At 37.3% G+C, this 20,241-nt stretch overlaps 2 protein-coding genes across 6 annotated transcripts in view; one reads left to right on the plus strand and one right to left on the minus strand.

Moving 5' to 3' along the window:
* Nucleotides 1–13,818, minus strand: part of LOC146001367 (carnitine O-acetyltransferase-like) — a 57,046-nt gene extending 43,228 nt beyond the window's left edge. For 2 of the 5 annotated variants that reach the window (XM_083138697.1, XM_083138685.1), the window contains exons 1-5: nt 13,713–13,818; nt 9,046–9,112; nt 4,824–5,011; nt 3,859–3,988; nt 1,537–1,712 (exon numbers count right to left, since the gene is read on the minus strand). In XM_083138697.1, coding sequence (XP_082994823.1) covers nt 1,537–1,712; nt 3,859–3,988; nt 4,824–5,011; nt 9,046–9,087 — 536 coding nt within the window. In that variant the 5' untranslated portion in view covers nt 9,088–9,112; nt 13,713–13,818. Of the gene's footprint in view, nt 1–1,536; nt 1,713–3,858; nt 3,989–4,823; nt 5,012–8,178; nt 8,316–9,045; nt 9,113–9,497; nt 9,564–13,708 lie in introns of those variants that run through there. The other 3 variants (XM_083138690.1, XM_083138693.1, XM_083138701.1) reach the window with 3 other exon arrangements.
* A 2,831-nt stretch (nt 13,819–16,649) lies between these two features.
* Nucleotides 16,650–20,241, plus strand: part of O-fut1 (O-fucosyltransferase 1) — a 33,004-nt gene continuing 29,412 nt past the window's right edge. Inside the window, exons 1-2 of the mRNA XM_083138707.1 lie at nt 16,650–16,844; nt 19,575–19,690. Coding sequence (XP_082994833.1) covers nt 16,733–16,844; nt 19,575–19,690 — 228 coding nt within the window. The 5' untranslated portion in view covers nt 16,650–16,732. The remainder of the gene's footprint in view (nt 16,845–19,574; nt 19,691–20,241) is intronic.

Here is a 20,241-nt window from a genome sequence, read left to right on the forward strand (position 1 = left end):
AGTCAAGCTTGTGCATGAAAATTAATGAAAGACTTTGGGAAGTCGTGCTTTTGTGGAAGGTTTGTGTTTCCAACCGTAAATTACCATTGTCATCTAGCTTCCGTCAACATTGCGGATTCTACTATGTGATGACGAATCTTATTAACCAGTTACCCAGTTAAACTAGTCATTATTCTGGAGGGTCACAATTCTATTTTTGTGCTCCATTACGAAACCAACGTGCACGTGTAAAAAAGGAAAGCCCAAGAAATTTATTTTACAAAAATTCCATTTACTGTTAAAGTTAAATGAGAGGAAAATCATTGACTTATTGTTAATAGCCTGGATGACTGATGTGTGTGTGTGTGTGGGAGGGGAGGGGGAGTTACCTCCTCTCATTTGCCTCCCTGGCTGTGACAAACTCTTCTTGCTTTGGGAATTCTATTATTTTTCCCATCGCATATTCAGTGCCAACTTTGCGATTCTGTTTGCCAAAGTGGATGGGAAAGGACTATATATTCTTCAAGCCATCTTCCGGGATAGGATAACACTTTTTCCGACAGATTTTTTTTTTTCATTTTTTGCATCATTTTCAAGAATTACAACAGCACATTTCGCACCTTGCTTATTCTAATTGCGTATTTGTTTTTTTCGTTATTTAGTGTTGCTTTTCTTCCATTTTCGGCTACTCGCAACGATGAAGACAGACTCAAAAAGAACACCCATACTCAGACCGAATTCGAACCAAGGGCCCTCACATTATAACGCATTGTGGTAACCACTTCTCCATGAACGTCAAAAATGCATTTTTTTAAATATATTTTTCACGAATTTTTCGCAATTACATTAATTAATATTTACGCTGCAATCTTTCCATTAGCCCTTTTCTTTGAGTCTGAGCGACACAAAAAATGCAATGCATGTGGTTAAAATGTTTGATAGTAAGCAACACTGCTGCTTTCCGTACTCTTACTTCGGCTGTACTGCCTGACACAATCGCCTACGAAGCTAGACTTCAACTCAAACGAGTGTGCCACTTTTTGTGAACAATGGTGTACATGCCCACGTTTTGGTCACAAAGAAAACATTTTTTTTTAAAAAAAAGCACCCTTCTCCTGCACAGAAAAAAATAATAAACTGTCATTTGATCACAACATTCACACTTATATATAAAATTTTAAGAACAATTTCCTAATGAGTGAACAAGTTTAGAAGGATTCATCATTACATATAGTTGCAATAGTAAAAATACACAATAAGGCTTACATTTTAAACCTTGAAAATTTGCCTTGACCTTTATTTTTATCATGTACAGCAAATTATACTAAATAATTGATTGATTGATTGAGTTGGTGTTTTAAGTCCACTTTATGCACAGGAAGCAATCGGGTCTGGATCTACAGTTTAAAGTGGGATCCGAACCACTATGTGCCTCTACCGGGTATCGAACCCAGGATCCCTTGAATACAAGGTGACGACGCTGCCACTGCACCATCGGGGAGGCCCTATACTAAATAATGAAATTAATAATTGCATCTATAATTCAACGAAACATACCCATCCAACATAATCCTTTTGTAATCAAGGGTAGCTGCTATAGTCATTGCTGCGTAATCTAGCCGATCATCTTCACTCGTGAAATCCCGTAATGGAAAAACAAGCCCTGGGCTAGACCATACCGTCACTGGGTATCTAAACCCCAAATAAGCAGCATCCAACCAATACTCTGACATCTGAAATTTAAAACAAAAAACTATAATTGTGTCAAGAGACCTGAAAAAAAAAAAAAATTTTGTCTGAAAATATATGCATGTATTAATTACATGCGAGTTTTAAAAGTTAACAACTGGCCAGTTTGGAAAAATTCTGACAATTGTATAGACATCATCTATGAACCAAAGTTTGTGAAACAATGATATATACTGACAGTCACCATGCTTGTGTTCCAAAATAAATACCAAGTTTGAGTGTGAAACTTCAATAACTTTGGTTTTAAAAAGGTGGCACAAATTCTTGAGTCTATCAGAGAAGCTTAACGCTTTACTCCAAAAAATATTGCAAATATTAAATATAATGTCATAAATTCCAAAGTACTCATGAATTATTACAGAAGCTGTTAGTCATAAGAAGCAGCAAAATATTTTCACAACATGAATCTCCATATGTCTACTGGCTAAACTACAATGTGCCACCACTCCTGAACAGTGTTTCTCAACCTGGCAATTACACCAGACCAAGAGAGGTTCATTACATCCAGTGGTTGACAACTAATTTGTATGAAATTGTGCATTTGTCAACAAGTCGAGACATAATCGAACTATCGCTCTTTGTGATTTCACACATAATTTATTTATTAGTATTTAATGGCAAGGGTACATGTTACTTAAGGAAGCTTTACAGTTAAAACAAAATTAGAAAGATATTTACAAGTGGAATTCTCGTGATCAGAGCATAGAATTTTAAAAAAATAATTTATTGGGCCACAGTCTCCAGAGGATGTCCATAAGCCTGGTGGAAAATTTCGAATTTAGATATCAGAACTTGAAAATTTGTTTCAAGTCCACTTTATGCTGAGAGGGGCTAATTGGGACAGGACATATAGTTTGAATTGGAATCTGAACCAAGGTGCAATGTGCCTCCACCATGAAGTACATGAAAGTGGAAGTGAAATCAACATTTTGAGGGTATCACTGGTATAGTGTGATAAATTGTAAATATGCATAAATTCGGACACTACAGTGTGATTCAAAAGTCTCTTAACACCACCAATAAAATGTAATTTGGTTCCCTCTAGGCCTAACCTGTTTCTATCATGACCAATTGTACCCAGCCTAATTCCTTTACATTTTAGAATCACCCTGTAGACCACTTCAATACTGTCACACATCAGTGTGAAGAATTATAAATTGCACACATATGTAGGGGAATTATAAATTGCACACATATGTAGGGGAATTATAAATTGCACACATATGTAGGGTTACCAGATCGCTATAAGGGAAAAGTAAAGTGAAAATGTAGGACACAAAGCATTCACAATAAATAATGCATTCTACAACATGTTAGAAAGTAATTTAAATTGACACTTTTCAGTTGAAAAAAATAATTCCAAACTTATAATCATACTAAACAATGCACCTCTTACTACAAGTTTAAAGGTACTTCTCAGATGAGCCAATTTTTCTCAAAATTTCAGTTTTAGTCAAAATATATTTATGAGAGACTGGACAGTCAAATTCTTTGAAATTATAGGGACCAGTACCAAATTTTTTACAGAATTTATGAAAAAATATGAATCTAATGAATCCGTTGTGCTGATGGTAATGAAAGCACTCTCTCAACATTTGCATTAGGACCTGTAATGGCAAACAGATATTCAGTAATTAGTGTAATTTGAAATGGTTCCAGAAGTTTCATCTCTGGGGTAGTTTTTAGTTCAACAACTTTGTTCTCTATACTGGCTCTACAATAAAAATATTGAAAAAGAATGGGAAACACTTTGTTCCATCAAGACAAGAAATTCCACTCAGGAACTGAACAATGACATCATTAGAATGTGGCCCCAAAACTTTGTTCAATAATTGTTTCCATTGCTCTTATAGCAGAAACTTTTTTCTTCTTTTTGGGCAATGACTGAATTAAAATAAATTTCACTATTGAATTTGGGAGCGCCATAGACTTGTAACTTGCATGATTTATCTTTGTTCAAATGAAACACGCATTATTCTAATTAATATTATGATGCTCAAAATGTAGGACATTTATGATATTTTTCAAATTCCTCCCGGATGTCGGACATAAGGCTAAAATGTAGGACATGTCCGGGAAAAACCGGACATCTGGTAACCCTCCACATATGTATCAGACACATTTTCTAACCCAGTTGTCCATCCTGGATGCCTTTTCCTCTAGCATAAATTGCAGTTTTTCTCCAACACCTGATCCAAACTCATTAACCGCATTTTCAGTGGCTTTAAATTCTTCAGGGGTCACCAGTGGTTTTACTGTCCTGAAATGAAAACGTTAGAAATGTGGATATGCAAATAAAACAGAAAAAAAGCACTTCTTATTTCAAATACTACTGAAACTAATTCTGCAACAAAAGCTTATTTTAAAAAAAATGTATGTTGAATTTCAGTTAAAAACCTGAAAAATAAACTTACATTTTGCATTTGTAAACAGAATATCCCTACAAAAATTATGTTCTCCTAGCATGATGTAAGTATACAAATATTTTTTGTTAATATTATAAGTCATCTATCATACACTGCTTTCTTGGTTGACCTGCTTACACTACAGTTTCATCCTTATACACATCACTAAGTGTTAACACCTTGCTTTAAATTTTCTATGTGTTTCATCACTTTTCAACTGTTCGTAAACATTACTACACAGTATATTTAATTCTTCTTATTTATATGCTTCCCAGCATTAACTTTTATTTACATGCAAACAAAAAATATTAATTTTATACATAGGTATAACAAATGGTGGTTGTTGTTTGGTCCACTTTATGCACAGAAACACTAATGGGGACTGGACCTACAGTTTAAAGTGGGATCCATACCACTGTGCCATGTGTCTCCACCGGGTATCGAACCCTGGATCCCTTGATTACAAGGCGACAACGATAGGTATAATGAGCAGGGGGTAATTGACACCCCACCACCACCCCAGAAATTCTCACTGGACATTGACATTTCTTAAGTATGTAAAAAATTTGTACATAAGAATAGATCAGCCTTAGGACCCTTTCCCCAAAAATTAACTTCTAGTTAACCTAATGATTTTAATCAACACTTTTTCCTCATGATATAGCAAGCTCACACAGGTTCAGCACTTACGTAAGTAATTTACTGAGTGTCTCCTTCAAAGGTGGGACAGGCAAAGGTGGTAGTTTGGATCCCATTTTCCTTGCACATGATGATGATGATGAGTACTTCATGTTGGAATGTGCATTTGACCAACATAAAGCAGGCAATGTCCTTGTGATCTGTTTGGAGTGCACAGTCACCTCGCTAATGCAACCAATCTTTAGATATAAAAAGAAAATAAAACATGCCAAATGCAATACTTTAATGAAACATATTTTACAAATACAAACAAAATTAACTGAAATGATACGAAAATGAATTAAAACTCTCAACTAATGCAACAGAGAGTCAAGGTTAGAAATGGAACCTAATATTTAGATGTCATTAAACTACTACTGCATTTAGACACACACTAAAGCCCATTGCACACAGATGCCCTGTTAGTTACTGAACTAGCTTCTTTTATTTGCTTTCCAACTAGCTGGATAACTGTTTATGCCAACTAAACTGTATTCATTTTATGGAAATGAGAAATGCAGTAGTAAATAATGACACAGAAACTTGGTACTCAAGTATGAATTTGAATTTGATTCAGTCTGAAGACGATTCTGCTATAAGGTTGAAACGTCACGTTTATGGTGTGTTTATTTGACAATAAATTCTCCTTGCTCAGCATTTTGAGTGTTTTATTAAACATGAAAACAAGGCTCAATAGTGTTATCACTGGTACTCACGGTTTCTGTGAATGAAACCGTGTTACCTAAAAAAACAGGTTCGCGGAAACTGTGAGTACAAAGTTTCTCTGCCATTAAACTTTATTCTAACTCTTGTACTCATATGCTCAGAACAGGCCCAATCACATAACAATGAAGACAGAGATTGTATACATGCAATGCTTTACAGGAACAACCCATTACATGTGTCATTTATTCTGCCCATGGAGCTAGAATTTCTAATAGAATGGCCTTCAGCTGCATTCTTTATTATACTCCATCCACTGTGAGAACGAAGCCAATGTAACTAAAAACCCTTCAAATTTGAATTAGCATTTCCTTCCTTATTGGTTAATTCTGATATCATTGTTGTATTGATCACAAGCATAACAGTTTTAATAACACAGAACTTCATCATAATAGTTTGGTTAAGTTACATGGCTTTAATGTATGCCCTTGATCTCTATGACAGAGGCATGGCGTGCATGTAACTAGTGCAACAGCAAAATCTAAAGAAATTAGAAGTCTTAGAATCCTCTAAAGAATGGGGATGCACTAAGTTTTTTTCAATAAAATAACAATATTGTTAAATATGTTAACCGACAGCGTTGCAGTCGAGTGTATATTGCAGAGGACATTTTTTCTGCAGCCGACAGAAGAGAAGAGGCAGGCCGTTCCGCCACTCTCAAGAAGTAACAAAAGGAAAGGGTGCCAATGCAAGGGAAGAGCGGGGAAATACTTGAGGCAAGTGTGCTACGGGGTTATTTATATGCCTGTTTAGGGGCCCAGTTGCCGGTTCAGCCTACCGGATCAGCAAGTGTTGTCACATTAGATTTCCAGAAAAGGGCTAAATCCCCCCTAAAATGGGAATACTATTTCTCTGAAGCACTAGAGTTAGACTGCAAAGAAAAAGCTGGATTTAACTACAACTGAGACCGTTGATGTAATAAACGAAAAGATAAGTACTTGATGCAATTCGCGATTTGGACAAACCTTGCTCCAAAAAAAATAATTTGGCAACAGTAGTACGTACATCTGTACTTCTCTTCCATCGCTGGAGGAGGGGAATTCTGTCATCTGCTCACCGCACAAACGTCAAACTGACACGAATAAGTGGTTCTTCTTCCCCTTTCCACCTCTTTGCAAAAAAAAAACAGAGATGGTTGACAAGACTCAACTACTATTCACTGGATTTTAGCGGTAACTCTCTCATGAGTGGTAGTTCTTTCTAGGAGTGATTTGGCTAAATCACTGAGCAGATTGAAAAAAAAAAAAATGAAATGAACAAAAATCTAGATCAAAGGCATATTTTTATTTTTTGGGGGGGGGGTGTAGGATGGAGGAGATAACGTTTGATGGCCGGTAACACTTTTGAAAAAGTCACGCCACGCCACTGCTCTATGCATAATGTGACTGCGGAACAGCTAATATAGGAATCAACCAATAGGAATTCTAATAACATGTATTTCTTGAGTTTGACTTCATTCTTTCAGAAGACCGACAATACTGTTCTACACGCACTACTTATCACAGTGAGAGTTGTTCATGTACACGAACTTCATTTCTCTAATTTCACATAATGTTTAGAGATTGACAAATCTTAAAAAATATTATTTTAGGCAAGTGGTATTCCTAGTAACACATTTACACAGTATATGAGTTTTTGAGCTTTTGTTTTGAGTCTGATTTATGTACATTTAGGCTAATCGGGACTGGACCTACAATTTAAAGTGGAATCCGAACCACTACAGTGCCTCCACAGGGTATCAAACCCAGGACTATAAGAAGACAATGACACAGAATATGATTAACAGTATTGGCATTATTAAAAATTGATGGGCAATTCTAGTGAGCAATGAATGATTATTTCCTACATTTTGTTTGAAAAAAATAAAACTTGGATTTTTTTAGATATCCCATATTTTAAATTTTTTGACCTCATATTGTAGCCAAATATTGTCAAGGAGAATAATTGCACTACTCATGAAAATACACTAATGGATACTACAATCTGAGAGTACTTTCAATGCAAAATAGTTTCATTTTGGGGAAAATTTTTGGAAGTTGGAAATAATTACAAAATTTCACTTTTTTCAGTTTTTTCCAGTTTCTCACAATGCTCCTACACTTGATTTCTTGTTATTCCCATGAAATAGTATTGTTGCTCTTTAAAATAAAAAAGACTGAAAGACTTAATCTCTCTTCATTCCTTTGTGGCATAACTTTGAAGAGAAATATGTTTTTGTATTATTTCCACTTCTTTACAGATATGTAACTTACTTTCTTTATCTCATACTAGAAGGGACATTTTTTTTCAGCTTTTAATATATGTCTGCACACCCTATCAGCGAGTAATAATTTCCCTCAGGGGATAAATATGCCAACCCAGGTCTACAATCCAGAACCTTCGGTGGTGAGATAACTATCGGACCACTCAACACAATTTGTTACCAAGGTTTGGGAAATGAAAAGTCAATGAAATGGCCATCCCAATGTCAAGTATTCCATTATCCCACAAACACCCCAAAATAATGTGTTCACATGTACGAGATGTGCAAAGCTGCCAAAAGTGACACCCTAACGAATTGATTACAGCACTAACTAAAAATTGTAACCACATTTTGCACTTTACAATAATTATTTTTGAATGCTTATATGTAAAACAAACTAACCCTTAATACTGCTGAAACTGACAAACAACTTCACTTTGTTTCAAAAAGTACAACCTATATTCCACCAAATATCAACATATGATAATTCCAAAAGAAACAATTCACAGTAAAAAATTAATTTGCTCTTCACTACAAACACACACACTCTCACGATAATTTAGTTCCTGCTTCAACAATAAAATTGGCAACTCATTATAGTACACACAACTCAGAAATGAAGCACATGTGCCAATGTATCAACGATCAACATCCTCTTGAGATAAATTTATAATCAAGAGTTAAAAGTATAAAGTCCAACACTCAGCTGACATTTTATCAAAGACCCTCCTCCCCATTTCTATGACTCAATATATTCAACCACACATACACACATGACGAAATCCTTATCTCAATTGACGAAACAGAGAGAAAATCACATGTTCACATCAATTAACAAAACATTTTCAATGTTCAAATAATAAAAAATAATAAAAAATTAAACTAAAAAAAGGTTTATCGTTTCCTTACATTACGAAATTTTTTACTTTAACTTTACATAGATAATTAAACATTTAAAAGAGAAAAAAGGGCTTCTGGTTCTATTATTATTAATTATTATATAGCTACATCCACACCTTGCGAATATTATCAAGTGTTTGGAAGTAAGATTTTCTTATATTCCTCTCAATATTCACTGCATATTTCTAACAAAACCATAGCATAGTAACATGTTAATGTAATGTAAAAGTTAATGCACACTCCATGGTTTTTAAATTTCATGTAAAATACTACAATTTTCTACTTAAATCAACAAAACTATCTCACACCAAAAGAAAACACATAGCACATAATGACAAAATATTTGTGCAAAAAACATTACACACTTACCCAATGTCGAGCAGGGATTGATAGTTGTACTATTTTATACATGATTTCTGGACTTATTTACTGGTCCCTGTAAGGAACAAGCAAGCAGAACGTTAATAATATTATTATAGCTAAATCATTATTCAAATAGATGTTATCTCAGGAGGTTCAAAAGGACCCACACAGATGTACAGAGTGTATTAAAATTACTGACCATTTTACATAAAATATCTAATATAACAGAGACACATTCAGGGATAGTTTTGCAAATGTTGCTTTTACAAGTCTACTTTCAGTACATAATCAGGATGTACAACTTTTGTGCAAATAAGTGGTATACAATAGGTTGAATGGCTTACAAGTTAACCTTACTTGATTAACAATAAACATATTGCAGGTAACAAATGAAATTTGTAATGTGAAAGATAAATTAATTCGAGAAAAACAGAAGTTAGAATCTGGCCATGACTCACATCCTGCTACACATATCTGGATCCTCTGCTGTGCAAAACTCATTTTGTTTACACACAAAATTCTTTACCTGAAAAAAATATGTGAGAAATACATTAATTTTTATTCCAAAAGCAAACCTCCAATATTGCGTAGTGGTATAACACTGTTGCTGTTCAGGTTCAATGGCCAGTGTAGGTAAATTGCACAGTGGTTCAGATCCCACTCTGAACTGTAGTTCCAGTTCTGATTAGTCTAATTGAGCTCAAAGTGGACTTAAACAACTACTCTAAAAGAAGCATAAAATCATACATTTACCAGTACACACAGTTGTGGCAAATTTTCATGCAAGGCTTGAAGAGGATTTTGTGCTTGCGACCAGATATTATATGATCATATGTTAGAAGCATTTATGGACGTTATTCTAATGCTAAACTTGGCACAAGTTCCTTTTGTTTTATTGCGATTTCGGGTCCATGGTCACATCCTACACCCTCGACTTTGCAAGGAATTTCTTTTTATGAAGGTTGTGTGTTGCAAATTTTGAAGAACAAAATTTTGGAGAACGGAAACAAGTATTTATGACTGTACAGTCGTTTAAAGTTGAGATGTAGCCGTTTGAAGTTGCGAGGTGGAACTGTACTTGCAGCCATGTTAGTTCTGTAGCACCCGTATTCTACTTGCGGCCATGTTAGTTTCGTTGCACCCGTACTGATGGATATATGTCAAAGTCGGTTTTTCAGGGCTATACCACAAGAAATTTCCCGCCGATTCTGGGCTCTGCCCCTGGGGTAATTAACCTACCACCTTCTACCACTACCGCAGCCCCGCCTCCGCTTTGCTTCGCTCCGGCTACCTGCCTTTCTCTTATACTCCCTTTGGAAGGCATGTTAGAAACTGGCCGGAGCCACATGCCGAACACTATTTTTACCAAAAAATTAAACCTCAGAAGGTAACTTACCTCTTTATCCCAAGGGCAGGCACTGAATTTCAGGTCGAAGTTAAGCCATATGTTAAATGTCTTCGTTGTCCATTTCCACAAAATACTACCCTCCCCTTCCGTTCCTAACAAGTCACAAATTATCCCATTCCACAAGTCATCTCGTTTAACAAAGTCCTCTATGTCCTTCATTTGTTGAACGTCTGTCAATCTCATCTCTAGTCCTCAGTTTGTGAATTGGATGTCACACAAATCAATTCCAATGTCTGAAATCTCCAACCCGTGAATATATCATACAAATAACATATTGCAAATTATCCCATTCCAGAAGTCAATCATAAGAAGAAAAAGAAAATGTGTAGAGGTGCGCCTGTGACATGATGGAAGCCCTCAAAAACAGTGTTGACGTTAAGTATGCAAGGAATTTTAATATTACAAAAACGTACGTTTCATAGCACGTAAATGTGAAAAAATTACCTTCTGCGTTATTATGAAACACCCTTTTCTTAGAAGAAACTTATATTTTGACGAAAATATTTGAAATGTGACCGAAATCGGTGGTGTAGGATGTGACCACAGAGACCAGTTTTGGTTCTCTTACCATTAAAATAAAGCCCCTAAATGCATTCTACTAATGTTCTGATTTACTTCTACATTCATTCCCACTAGTCTAGGATACTTACAGTCGCTTGTCAACTGAAAATACTGTCCTTGGGAAATGAGTATGCTTGTGTAAGGTAATTTTTAAGTCATTTCTTTCAACATAAATAACTCTTTTTTCGAATCCAAACAGTACTCATTACTTTAAGGTTCAATGATTTCCAAAATTCTACGATAAGTAGTCTTTCTGTTAGGAAAATTTGAAAAAATCATAAAACAATCGGAACCTTTATCCTAAACTTGACCCATCTAACCTAACAGCAGCAGCATTTAGGGGAGTTTTATTAATACTAAGAGCCCTAACCATGACCCACCTAACTTAACAATGGAAACATTTATTTGCACCCCATGCACGTGATAGATGGCAACAGTAGTACGGCAGTGAATTGTTCTCCAGAAAACATACAGGAAGTCATTGCAATTGTAATTATGTGGATAACGGTTCAGATTGTTTTAAGATTTCTCCTAGCACAAAGACTAATTATCGTGGATCTTTGGAAATCATTGTCACACAAAATTTGAACCTTCCTTAAAGTAATGAGGGCTCCGTGGTCACATTCTACACCCTCCATTTCGCGCACATTTCAAATATTTTCGTCAAAAAAATTAGTTTATAACAAAGGGTGTTTCAAAATAGTGCGGAAGGTAATTTCTTAGATCTACGTGCTACGAAACGAACGTTTTTCTTAATATTAAAATTCCTTCTTGTGATTGACTCGTGCAATGGGATAATTTGCGATATGTTAATTGTGTGATGTATTGGCAGGTTGGAGATTTTGTTGAATGGTACCCTCAGTGTGTGTGTAAATATGTTACCTTGTGGAACATCGTGCACATTTCTCTTTGGCAACTGCAGGTCGTAAAGGGGAGGGTTTCTGAATGACTTGTGGGATGGGATAATTTGAGACTTCTTATTTTTATGATGAAACGGAAGGAGAGGGTAGTATTCTGTCGAAAAGGACAAGAAAGCCTTTTGACATACGACTTACTTCTCTTTCGGACTTCCAAATTTAACTTCAACCCCCAATTCAGTGCCTGGCCTTGGAAAAAAAGAGGTAAGTTACCTTCTGAGGTTAAATTTTAGCCTTCATTTTTTACTACCTTCAAGTGTCAGTGTGGAAAATAGTGTTGGGGGCAGGTGGCTCGGCCAGTTTCTAACATGCCTTCCAAAGGGACTCTATAGAAAAAAGGCGGGTACCCGGAGCGTAGCAAAGCAAAGTGGAGGTGGGGTCGCGATAGCGGTAGCAGGTTAATTACCCCAGGGGCGGAGCCAGGAACCGGAGGGAAATTTAGACAGCAATTTTCATGACATTTCTTGGGGTATAGCCCTGAAAAACCGACATTTACATACATTCATCGGTACGTGTGCAACGAAACTAACATGGCCGCATGTAGACTTCCACTTCGCAACTTCAAACAGCTATATCTCAACTTTAAAAGGCTTTACAGTCGTAAATACTTGTTTCCGTGCTCCAGAATTTTGTTCTTCACAATTGTAAACATACAATTTCATTAAAAAAAAATTCTTGCAAAATCGAGGGTGTAGAATGCGACCACGGACCCACATCGAAATCGAACCATGTAAAAATTGCATTCGTAGCATGATGAAATCGCAATAAAACAAAAGGAACTTGGGCTAGTCATTGTAGGTACAGTCGACGGTCCGTACCCCCCACTAAGGTGATGATTTTTGTGTCATTTATGAAGATTATGTTCTATACGAACGATTTGTGTTGTTGGTAACACTTTACTATACCAGAGACGGATTTCTTCAAATTTACAGGACAAAGTACTTACGCAAATCATTTTCTGTAGCGTTGTTGATGTTCAGGAATGTAGTTTTGATCCATTTTAATGCGAATGCATGTGGTTTTCTACGAAAATCTATTTCCGACTCACTATTGCTGTTGCCGCCATTTGCTTTCTGCACGAGAGCACAATACGCTCTTGTATTGTCCGTATATGCTGAATTGATTGAAAGGAGTGCTAATGGAACCTAACCTAACAGGCATAACCTAACCTAGTAGGCATACCTCGTCCCCGTGATGGTTCATGGGGCTATCGTGAATTTTCGGGCTAATGTCAATGGTTTTTGGGGCTACTTGTGGATGGTTTGTGGGAAATAAGGAACAACAGTAAGTACTCGTTAATGTAAGAAATAGAAATTATTTTCGTTAGAAATTCATTATTTCACCTAAAGAAACGTTCCGCAATGCAGAATAGTACATTAGCAATGTAAAAAATTGCGAAATAAATCGTTGATAGGTGTCTCCGGTATAGTAAAGTAGTACCGTGTTGTTTTTAGCTTTAGATGTATTATAGTGGAGTAATGAGGTTTTTTTGATGGGACTATTTATGACGTCATTTTCATCGTTGCCATCTACATATGATATGAAACGTTGAAATCTGTCGATTAAAAAAAATCGACGTAATTCTCGAGGGGGTACAATGGATCGACGGCCTCTCATTGTACTTGAGAAACAGCTGATTTTAATTTAGAGACACGAATATAATCTCAAATTACAACAAACACCCCAGGATTGTAGTTTAACCTCATATTAGATCACATATTCAACCCCACGCAGGTTGATAAACAATAATGAATGTTAATGGTTGTGTTACATATGAACTTACTTACACTGACGTAAATTTAGAGGACCCTATTTAATGGTCCAACCATAGTAAATGTTACAGATTGCATCTTGCAGGCACATCAATAACATGATTTGTGAATCTGAAATATCATGACGGAGCTGAACAAGTTGTCCCGTGTCGCACAACAATAAGAAATGCATTGGGCGCCTCCAGGATCGCTCAACATGGTAGCAAATGTTGACCTGCTACGTCACACAGTTTTATGGCCTGTCCTGGATGCAAAGTTGAGAAGTAGCGACGTTCCAGCCGAAAACAATTGAAAATCGCATTGCGTTGCCTTGTGGCGTCTGCAGCGAAAATGGCAGGGCGTGTTGGGCTGTTGAATACGGTGTCACTATTAATGGATTATGAATCGATGTGATGACATATATATGGATGCTATTTCAAATTAAAGTATGTGGTTAATCTCGAAGTAAAACATGAGTAGATCTAGATCTGTGTCTACTGTCTATAGAGATACAATTGGGGGGAAATGTTATATTCCTAATTTGAGAGCTTTGGTTACAACAATTCTCTGTGGTTACAATTTTATTTCTCCAAAATAATACGTAATAACCATGGAGGAGTGACATTGAGTGTAGAAAGGTTGTGGCCAGTTTTATTTAAGGATATATGTGTTTAAATTAAAGATTATTTTCGTATAGGAGTGCAAGTTTGACACAACGCTCTACTTCTTGTGTGTTTATTTGTTTGGTGATTTAAGTTAACTTTATGCACAGTAGGCTAATTTGGACTGGGCCTACAGTTTAAAGTGGAATCCGAACCACCATGTGCCTACACCGGGTATTTTACCCGAAACGCTTTTTGTGTGTGTGTGACCTTATTGGTTGTAAACCTTTGTTAAAACACTTATAACATACGCATACGCTACACTATAAGTGAAAGAAAGATTAGTTTCGAGAATGTGCTTTGAAATGTGATCATTATTCCTCAATAGTTTCATGCCATTGTTAATAGGTCGGCACCCGTGGTGGTGTGGTTCCCGGCCTGGGAATGAATGCTTGTGAGTGTCCTTTCATCAATTTCATCATATCATTCCCATTTTCGCAAATTTGTCAAAAGTGGCACGAAAATGAAGTAAAATAAAACAAATCAATAAATCAACCATTGTTAATAGGACAATAATAAATACGATTTAAGAACAATAGTTTCATTTGAATTTTGTTTTTTATCGTCGCTTTTCTGCTACTTTTGGCTAATCGTGAAGATGAGGATGATTGATTATATGATGAAATTGATGAAAGGACACTCACAAAGAACACCCAGGCTGGGATTTCAAACCCGTGACCCTGGCGTTGTAGCCGCGGATGTTGGCTTACGAACAGAAATGTTGAAGAGTGAGAATAAGTTGCAAAATGTGTGCAAGATTGTATAACGGTGTTCTCACGTTGTTTTCACGCAATAATGTTTGATATAGTTTAAATTATCAATTGCTGATTGTGCTTTCGTAGCTGCGAAAAGAATGTGAATTAAAGCAATATAAATAAAAACGTACGAATTGACGTTTATACATTAATATGCCACATTTTTTAGTTGTCTTTATGATTAACTCTGCATGATCATCGTTTAAGTTATTGTAATACCATCCTCCTTCCAATGGATTTTCAAACATCACACGGTGCATTTCTTGATATCACGCTCCCTTGAAAAGTATGTATTTCACCCAGGAAATGGCCTCGATACTTGATGCCAATTTTTCTTGCAAAAGAAGGGACATGAAGAAGGGACATTCACAAATAATATCCCGGAGTGGTTAAACATCGCGATACGACCATAGAATAGTTAACTATTCTATGATACGACGCCGGGTCCCGGGTTCGAATCCCGGCCTGGGCATGCTGTTTGTTGTGACTGTTCCTTCACCATATCATCACTCATCCTCATCTTCGCGATTAGCCAAAAGTGGCAAAAATGCACAGTAAAATAAATCAAATCAATCAAATAACATCCATGCCTATACCGGACCTCGAACCCGAAACTTACGTAGCGAGATAAAAAATGGTCTCCACCACATGCTCATCCGATTTAGCCAAAAAAAAAACTTAATGTTGTGAACAGTATTTGGGTTCATTACTTTTTTAACTGCGTTATTTTGTTGGTATTTTTAAATATACTTCAGTTGAAGCCAGTGCATAATTATCCGTTGACAGATCACTCATTCTCCGAATGAATGTGGCGAAAAAGTTATTACTATTTAAGGCTATTGGATGCGCGACCTAAAGGTGCGCTTGGGCTACATAATCGAACTTACAAGTACATTTTACTCCACGCATCTTTTAATTCCGCCGCGCCATGTTGCAACTAACAGAAGACAACAGACTTGCAGACGACAGTTGACCGCAGGTAGCGAGAGAATTTTATGTTGAGTGAAGCCGCGGTCGCTCCTTCTCAACAACCAGGTAGCAAGCGCCTCCAGGGTTCTTGCTACTCAACAATGTTGGGTTGCTGAGTGGTCCTGGAGGCGCCCATTATAAGTCAATTAATCTTGATTTAGATGTTTTATCTGCAAAGATATTCAAGTTAATGGATCGGATTCTCGGTCCTATCCTTGTAAAATAAACTATCTATTTATGTTTTATGATGTGTAGTTTTCTGATCTTTCCGGCACTGTGTGAAAAATAAACATAACCAGACAATTCACAAAATATGACATGACATACAGTTTATGTTCGGATATTATGCTCCCTCACAGGTCAATTTTTGGATAGGCAACAGGAATGATGATCTATTTATTATCACACATGGAGGAACTGACCGTATTTAACTGATGAACAAGACACTAGCAAAAAATACGGAATACGTTGCATTTTCGCTCTTAGAAATCTAGGCCTTATAGTCAAATTTCAGTTACAATTACGAATATTACTTTTTGAGATAGTACCTTTTGGCTAGTTGTGGCTACATTGTTACGGTGGGGAAATTGACAGCAGACGAAAATTTAGGTAGCAACGTGGAATTCACTGCTGGGTTTTATAGTTTCCTAAAAAAACTGAGATAAAGGAAATGCATATTAAGCTATATATTGCAATATTTTGTTTATGTTACGTTTCTGTGTATCTCGCAGTTGGTGTAAATATAGATTCTAGTGGTTACATACTCTATTGTCCGTGTATGGGTAAGTCGTTTTGGATTAATTTTTTAGTCGTTATCCTTTACATTACAGTTTTGCCTTCATTTCTTTTTGACAAACTTAACTCAAACGTATGAATTTCCTATTCTTTTAAATATAATTTTACCTTTGGACCATATTAAGATTAAAATCATTACAATCTTTGGAAACAATTGTGTAGTAAAGTGCAAGGATTATAATATGAGTACGACTATCTCCAGTAATGGTAATGCACCATTGTTCAGACACTTAATATAACGAGACCCCATGTTTTGTATCCCCGTATTGTAAAACGATGCTGCCTGTGATGGTAAGAAAGTGGTAACAGTATGTTAGACCACAACCTCATCATCGAAGCTCTCGGCGCCAAGGAAAGATTTCAGGTGCAACAAGATATGAAAATCAGATGGGGTGAGGTCTGGATAATAGACAGGATGAGGAAATTGTTTCCAGCCAAAGGTCGTAAGAAGGTGTTGCGTTGCAGCCACCGTATGGGGACAACACCACAGTGCAACATGCCACGTTGCTCGTTTTGGATTGCACTACACAATTTTCTCAGCATTTCACAATAGGTGTTGGAGTTGAGGGTGTCAGCAAAAGGGAAAAAAATTGTCCACAAGCAAAAACACTTCGTCTGTCCCAAAACACTGTGCACAGGACCTTCCAATTGGCCAACCTCTGTTTGGCTTTGGTCTTTCGTGGCGATGATGTGAGCCTCCACTACTTGGACTGGCATTTTGTTTCAGGGGTCTTGTGCAACACCCATGTCTTGTCCCCAGTCACGATATGACTCAAAACGTTTGTTATCTTCTCTAAGCAAGTGTGGTAACCACACAGTTTGCAGAACTTTAGTTTGTCGGACACAATTTCATGAAGCAGCAACTCTTTCAACGGAGGTCTACAGAATAAAGACAATTAAATAAATCAATAAAATATATATGTGTGGAAAATGCACTGAAAGTGCCGACAGGGTGAATCTCGTCTGTTCTCTGTAATTATCTCTTTCACTGCACGGACCAAGTCATCAGCCACCACAGATGGTTGCCCAGTGCGTTCCTCATCGTGCACATTGTTTTGCCCTTCGTTGAACTATCACACCCATCTCCGTGAATTTTAAGTGCTGACACATTCCGCACATTTAAATATCAGATCACAGATTGCACTTCACACACGTCGGGCATCTCGATTTTTCTTGAATATTATCACAACCCACTGCGATGCAGCTGCACTGCTCTTCCCTCCAACTGAAGTCTGTGCCTTGCCAAAGGGTCAAACAACTCAGCATGAATTTACACCCTCGCGATCTCAGTGCTTCTGCGCCACAAATTGTAAATGGGACTTGTTTTCTGAACGTAAATGGAAAATGATTTTTCTGAGAAATTCATTTAATGTTCTTTGCATGCATTAGTAGCTTGCTAGACAAAATTATGTTGTGGAGGATGGTAGGAATAGTAACATATGTAAATATGTGTTTTTCCTGTTGTCAGTTATGAACATACACTGAAGTGCCAAAAGTCATGGGATACCTACCTAATAACAAGTGGGACCCCCTCAAGCACGGCGAAGTGCAGCAATTCGACGTGGCAAGGATGCAACAAGTCGCTGGTAGTCTACTGGAGGGTTGTGCAGCCATGCAGTCTCGTTTGCCTTCCACAATTTGGTGGAGGATCCTGGGCACGAACAGTCCGTTCGATGATATCCCACATGTGCTCAATAGGGTTCATGTCTGGCGATCTAGGAGGCCAATTCATGCGTTGGAAGTTGCCTGAATGTTCCTCAAACCAGTTGCGCACCATTGCGGCATTGTCATCCTGGAAAATCCCATTGTTTGTAGGGTACGTGAGGTTCACAGGGGGTTGGAGATGGTCACCAAGCAGCTGAACATAGCGATGAGCGTTCATTGTCTGGTTCACGAGGACCAGAGGAACCAAACAATTGCCAAGTATACATGCCCCACACTATGATGGAGCCACCACCAGCCTGCACAGTGCCTTGTTGACAACTTGGGTCCATGGTCTCATGGGGTCTGTGCCACACCCGGACTCTACCATCAGCGCATACCAATTGGAAATGTGACTCATCTGACCACGCTACACATTGCCAGTGCTCTAAGGAACCAATGCACATGTTCCAGAGCAAATGTGCATCGCTGTGCACTGATTTCTGCTGTCAGATCACACACTGTTGCTTGTCTGTTTGCCCGGACGAGTCTGCCCAGACATCGCCTGTTGCGGTCATTCATCACTCATGGGTGGCCACTGCATTGTCCCTGATGGGTCGTAATGCCTCCAATGCAGTACTCACGGTCCACCCTTGACACTGTGGAGCGAGAAAAGTTCATTGTCCGAACGACTTCCGAAATCGCATGCCCCATTCGTCTAGCACCAACTATCATCCCACGCTCAAATGCCGATAATTCCCGTCAGCTTGCCATCACCATGGTACACGACATTCCACTGCACTCACAGAAGTCTACCTGACAACACTGCAACTGCTCCGTGACATTTGACTGTTTGCCGCGATGTTATAGTGCCATCAACTAGTTCCCTCCCTCTATCCCATGACTTTTGGCACTTCAGTGTACAAAATTTGTTGTTTTCCAGTCATACAATAAGGTTGTAGTATTCATTATTTGTCCTACATTCTTATAATGTATTTCCTTTTAAGACATGTACATGTAGTATTTTTAACATGACTATTCAGTTTTTGTGTATTTTAAATTATTTTATTCTGAAGGGCGGTTTGGAAATCAAGCAGATCACTTTCTGGGAGCTCTAGGATTTGCTAAAGGATTGAACAGAACTTTAGCATTGCCTCCATGGGTAGAATATCGTTATGGAGAAGCCAAGTCTGTAAGTAAATTTAAGCTCCGTTAGGAATATGTTTTTATGGTTTGTAATGCTATTGAATTATATTATAAATTATTAAATACTGTTTTCGTAATTTGAGCTATTAAAAGTCCCAATTTTCAATTGCTGGATGCTTTTGTGAATAGGTTAGAAAAGTTAGATGGTATCAGTTTCATAGATCGGAGACACATTAAAATAGGATATTTTGGGTTTTGCATGGTTCATACTTACCGATTGTGTATTGCAGAACATAGTTCAAGGTGCCATTATGCTTTTTACATGAAAACAAACACAATTTTTCACATAGAGAGTAATTTTTGTTATTCCTTTTTTCACTTCCTTAACACACAATATGGCAGGCAAAACTTGACTACCATAGTGGGTATGCAGTGTTTCCAACCTTCTTCACCGAAAAATACCTACTATTGTGTTCGTCACGTGGGCAAATTGTACATTATGCATGGGTAGCTGACGGATAGACCCACGAACCATTCACGAATAGGCCCACGAACCATTCACGGATAGCCCCACAAACCATTCCGATAAGGTCAGGT

This window comes from Lepisma saccharinum, chromosome 1 (genome assembly GCF_977018435.1).
Source record: "Lepisma saccharinum chromosome 1, izLepSacc3.1, whole genome shotgun sequence".
In the NCBI taxonomy this organism is placed as follows: Eukaryota; Metazoa; Arthropoda; class Insecta; order Zygentoma; family Lepismatidae; genus Lepisma; species Lepisma saccharinum.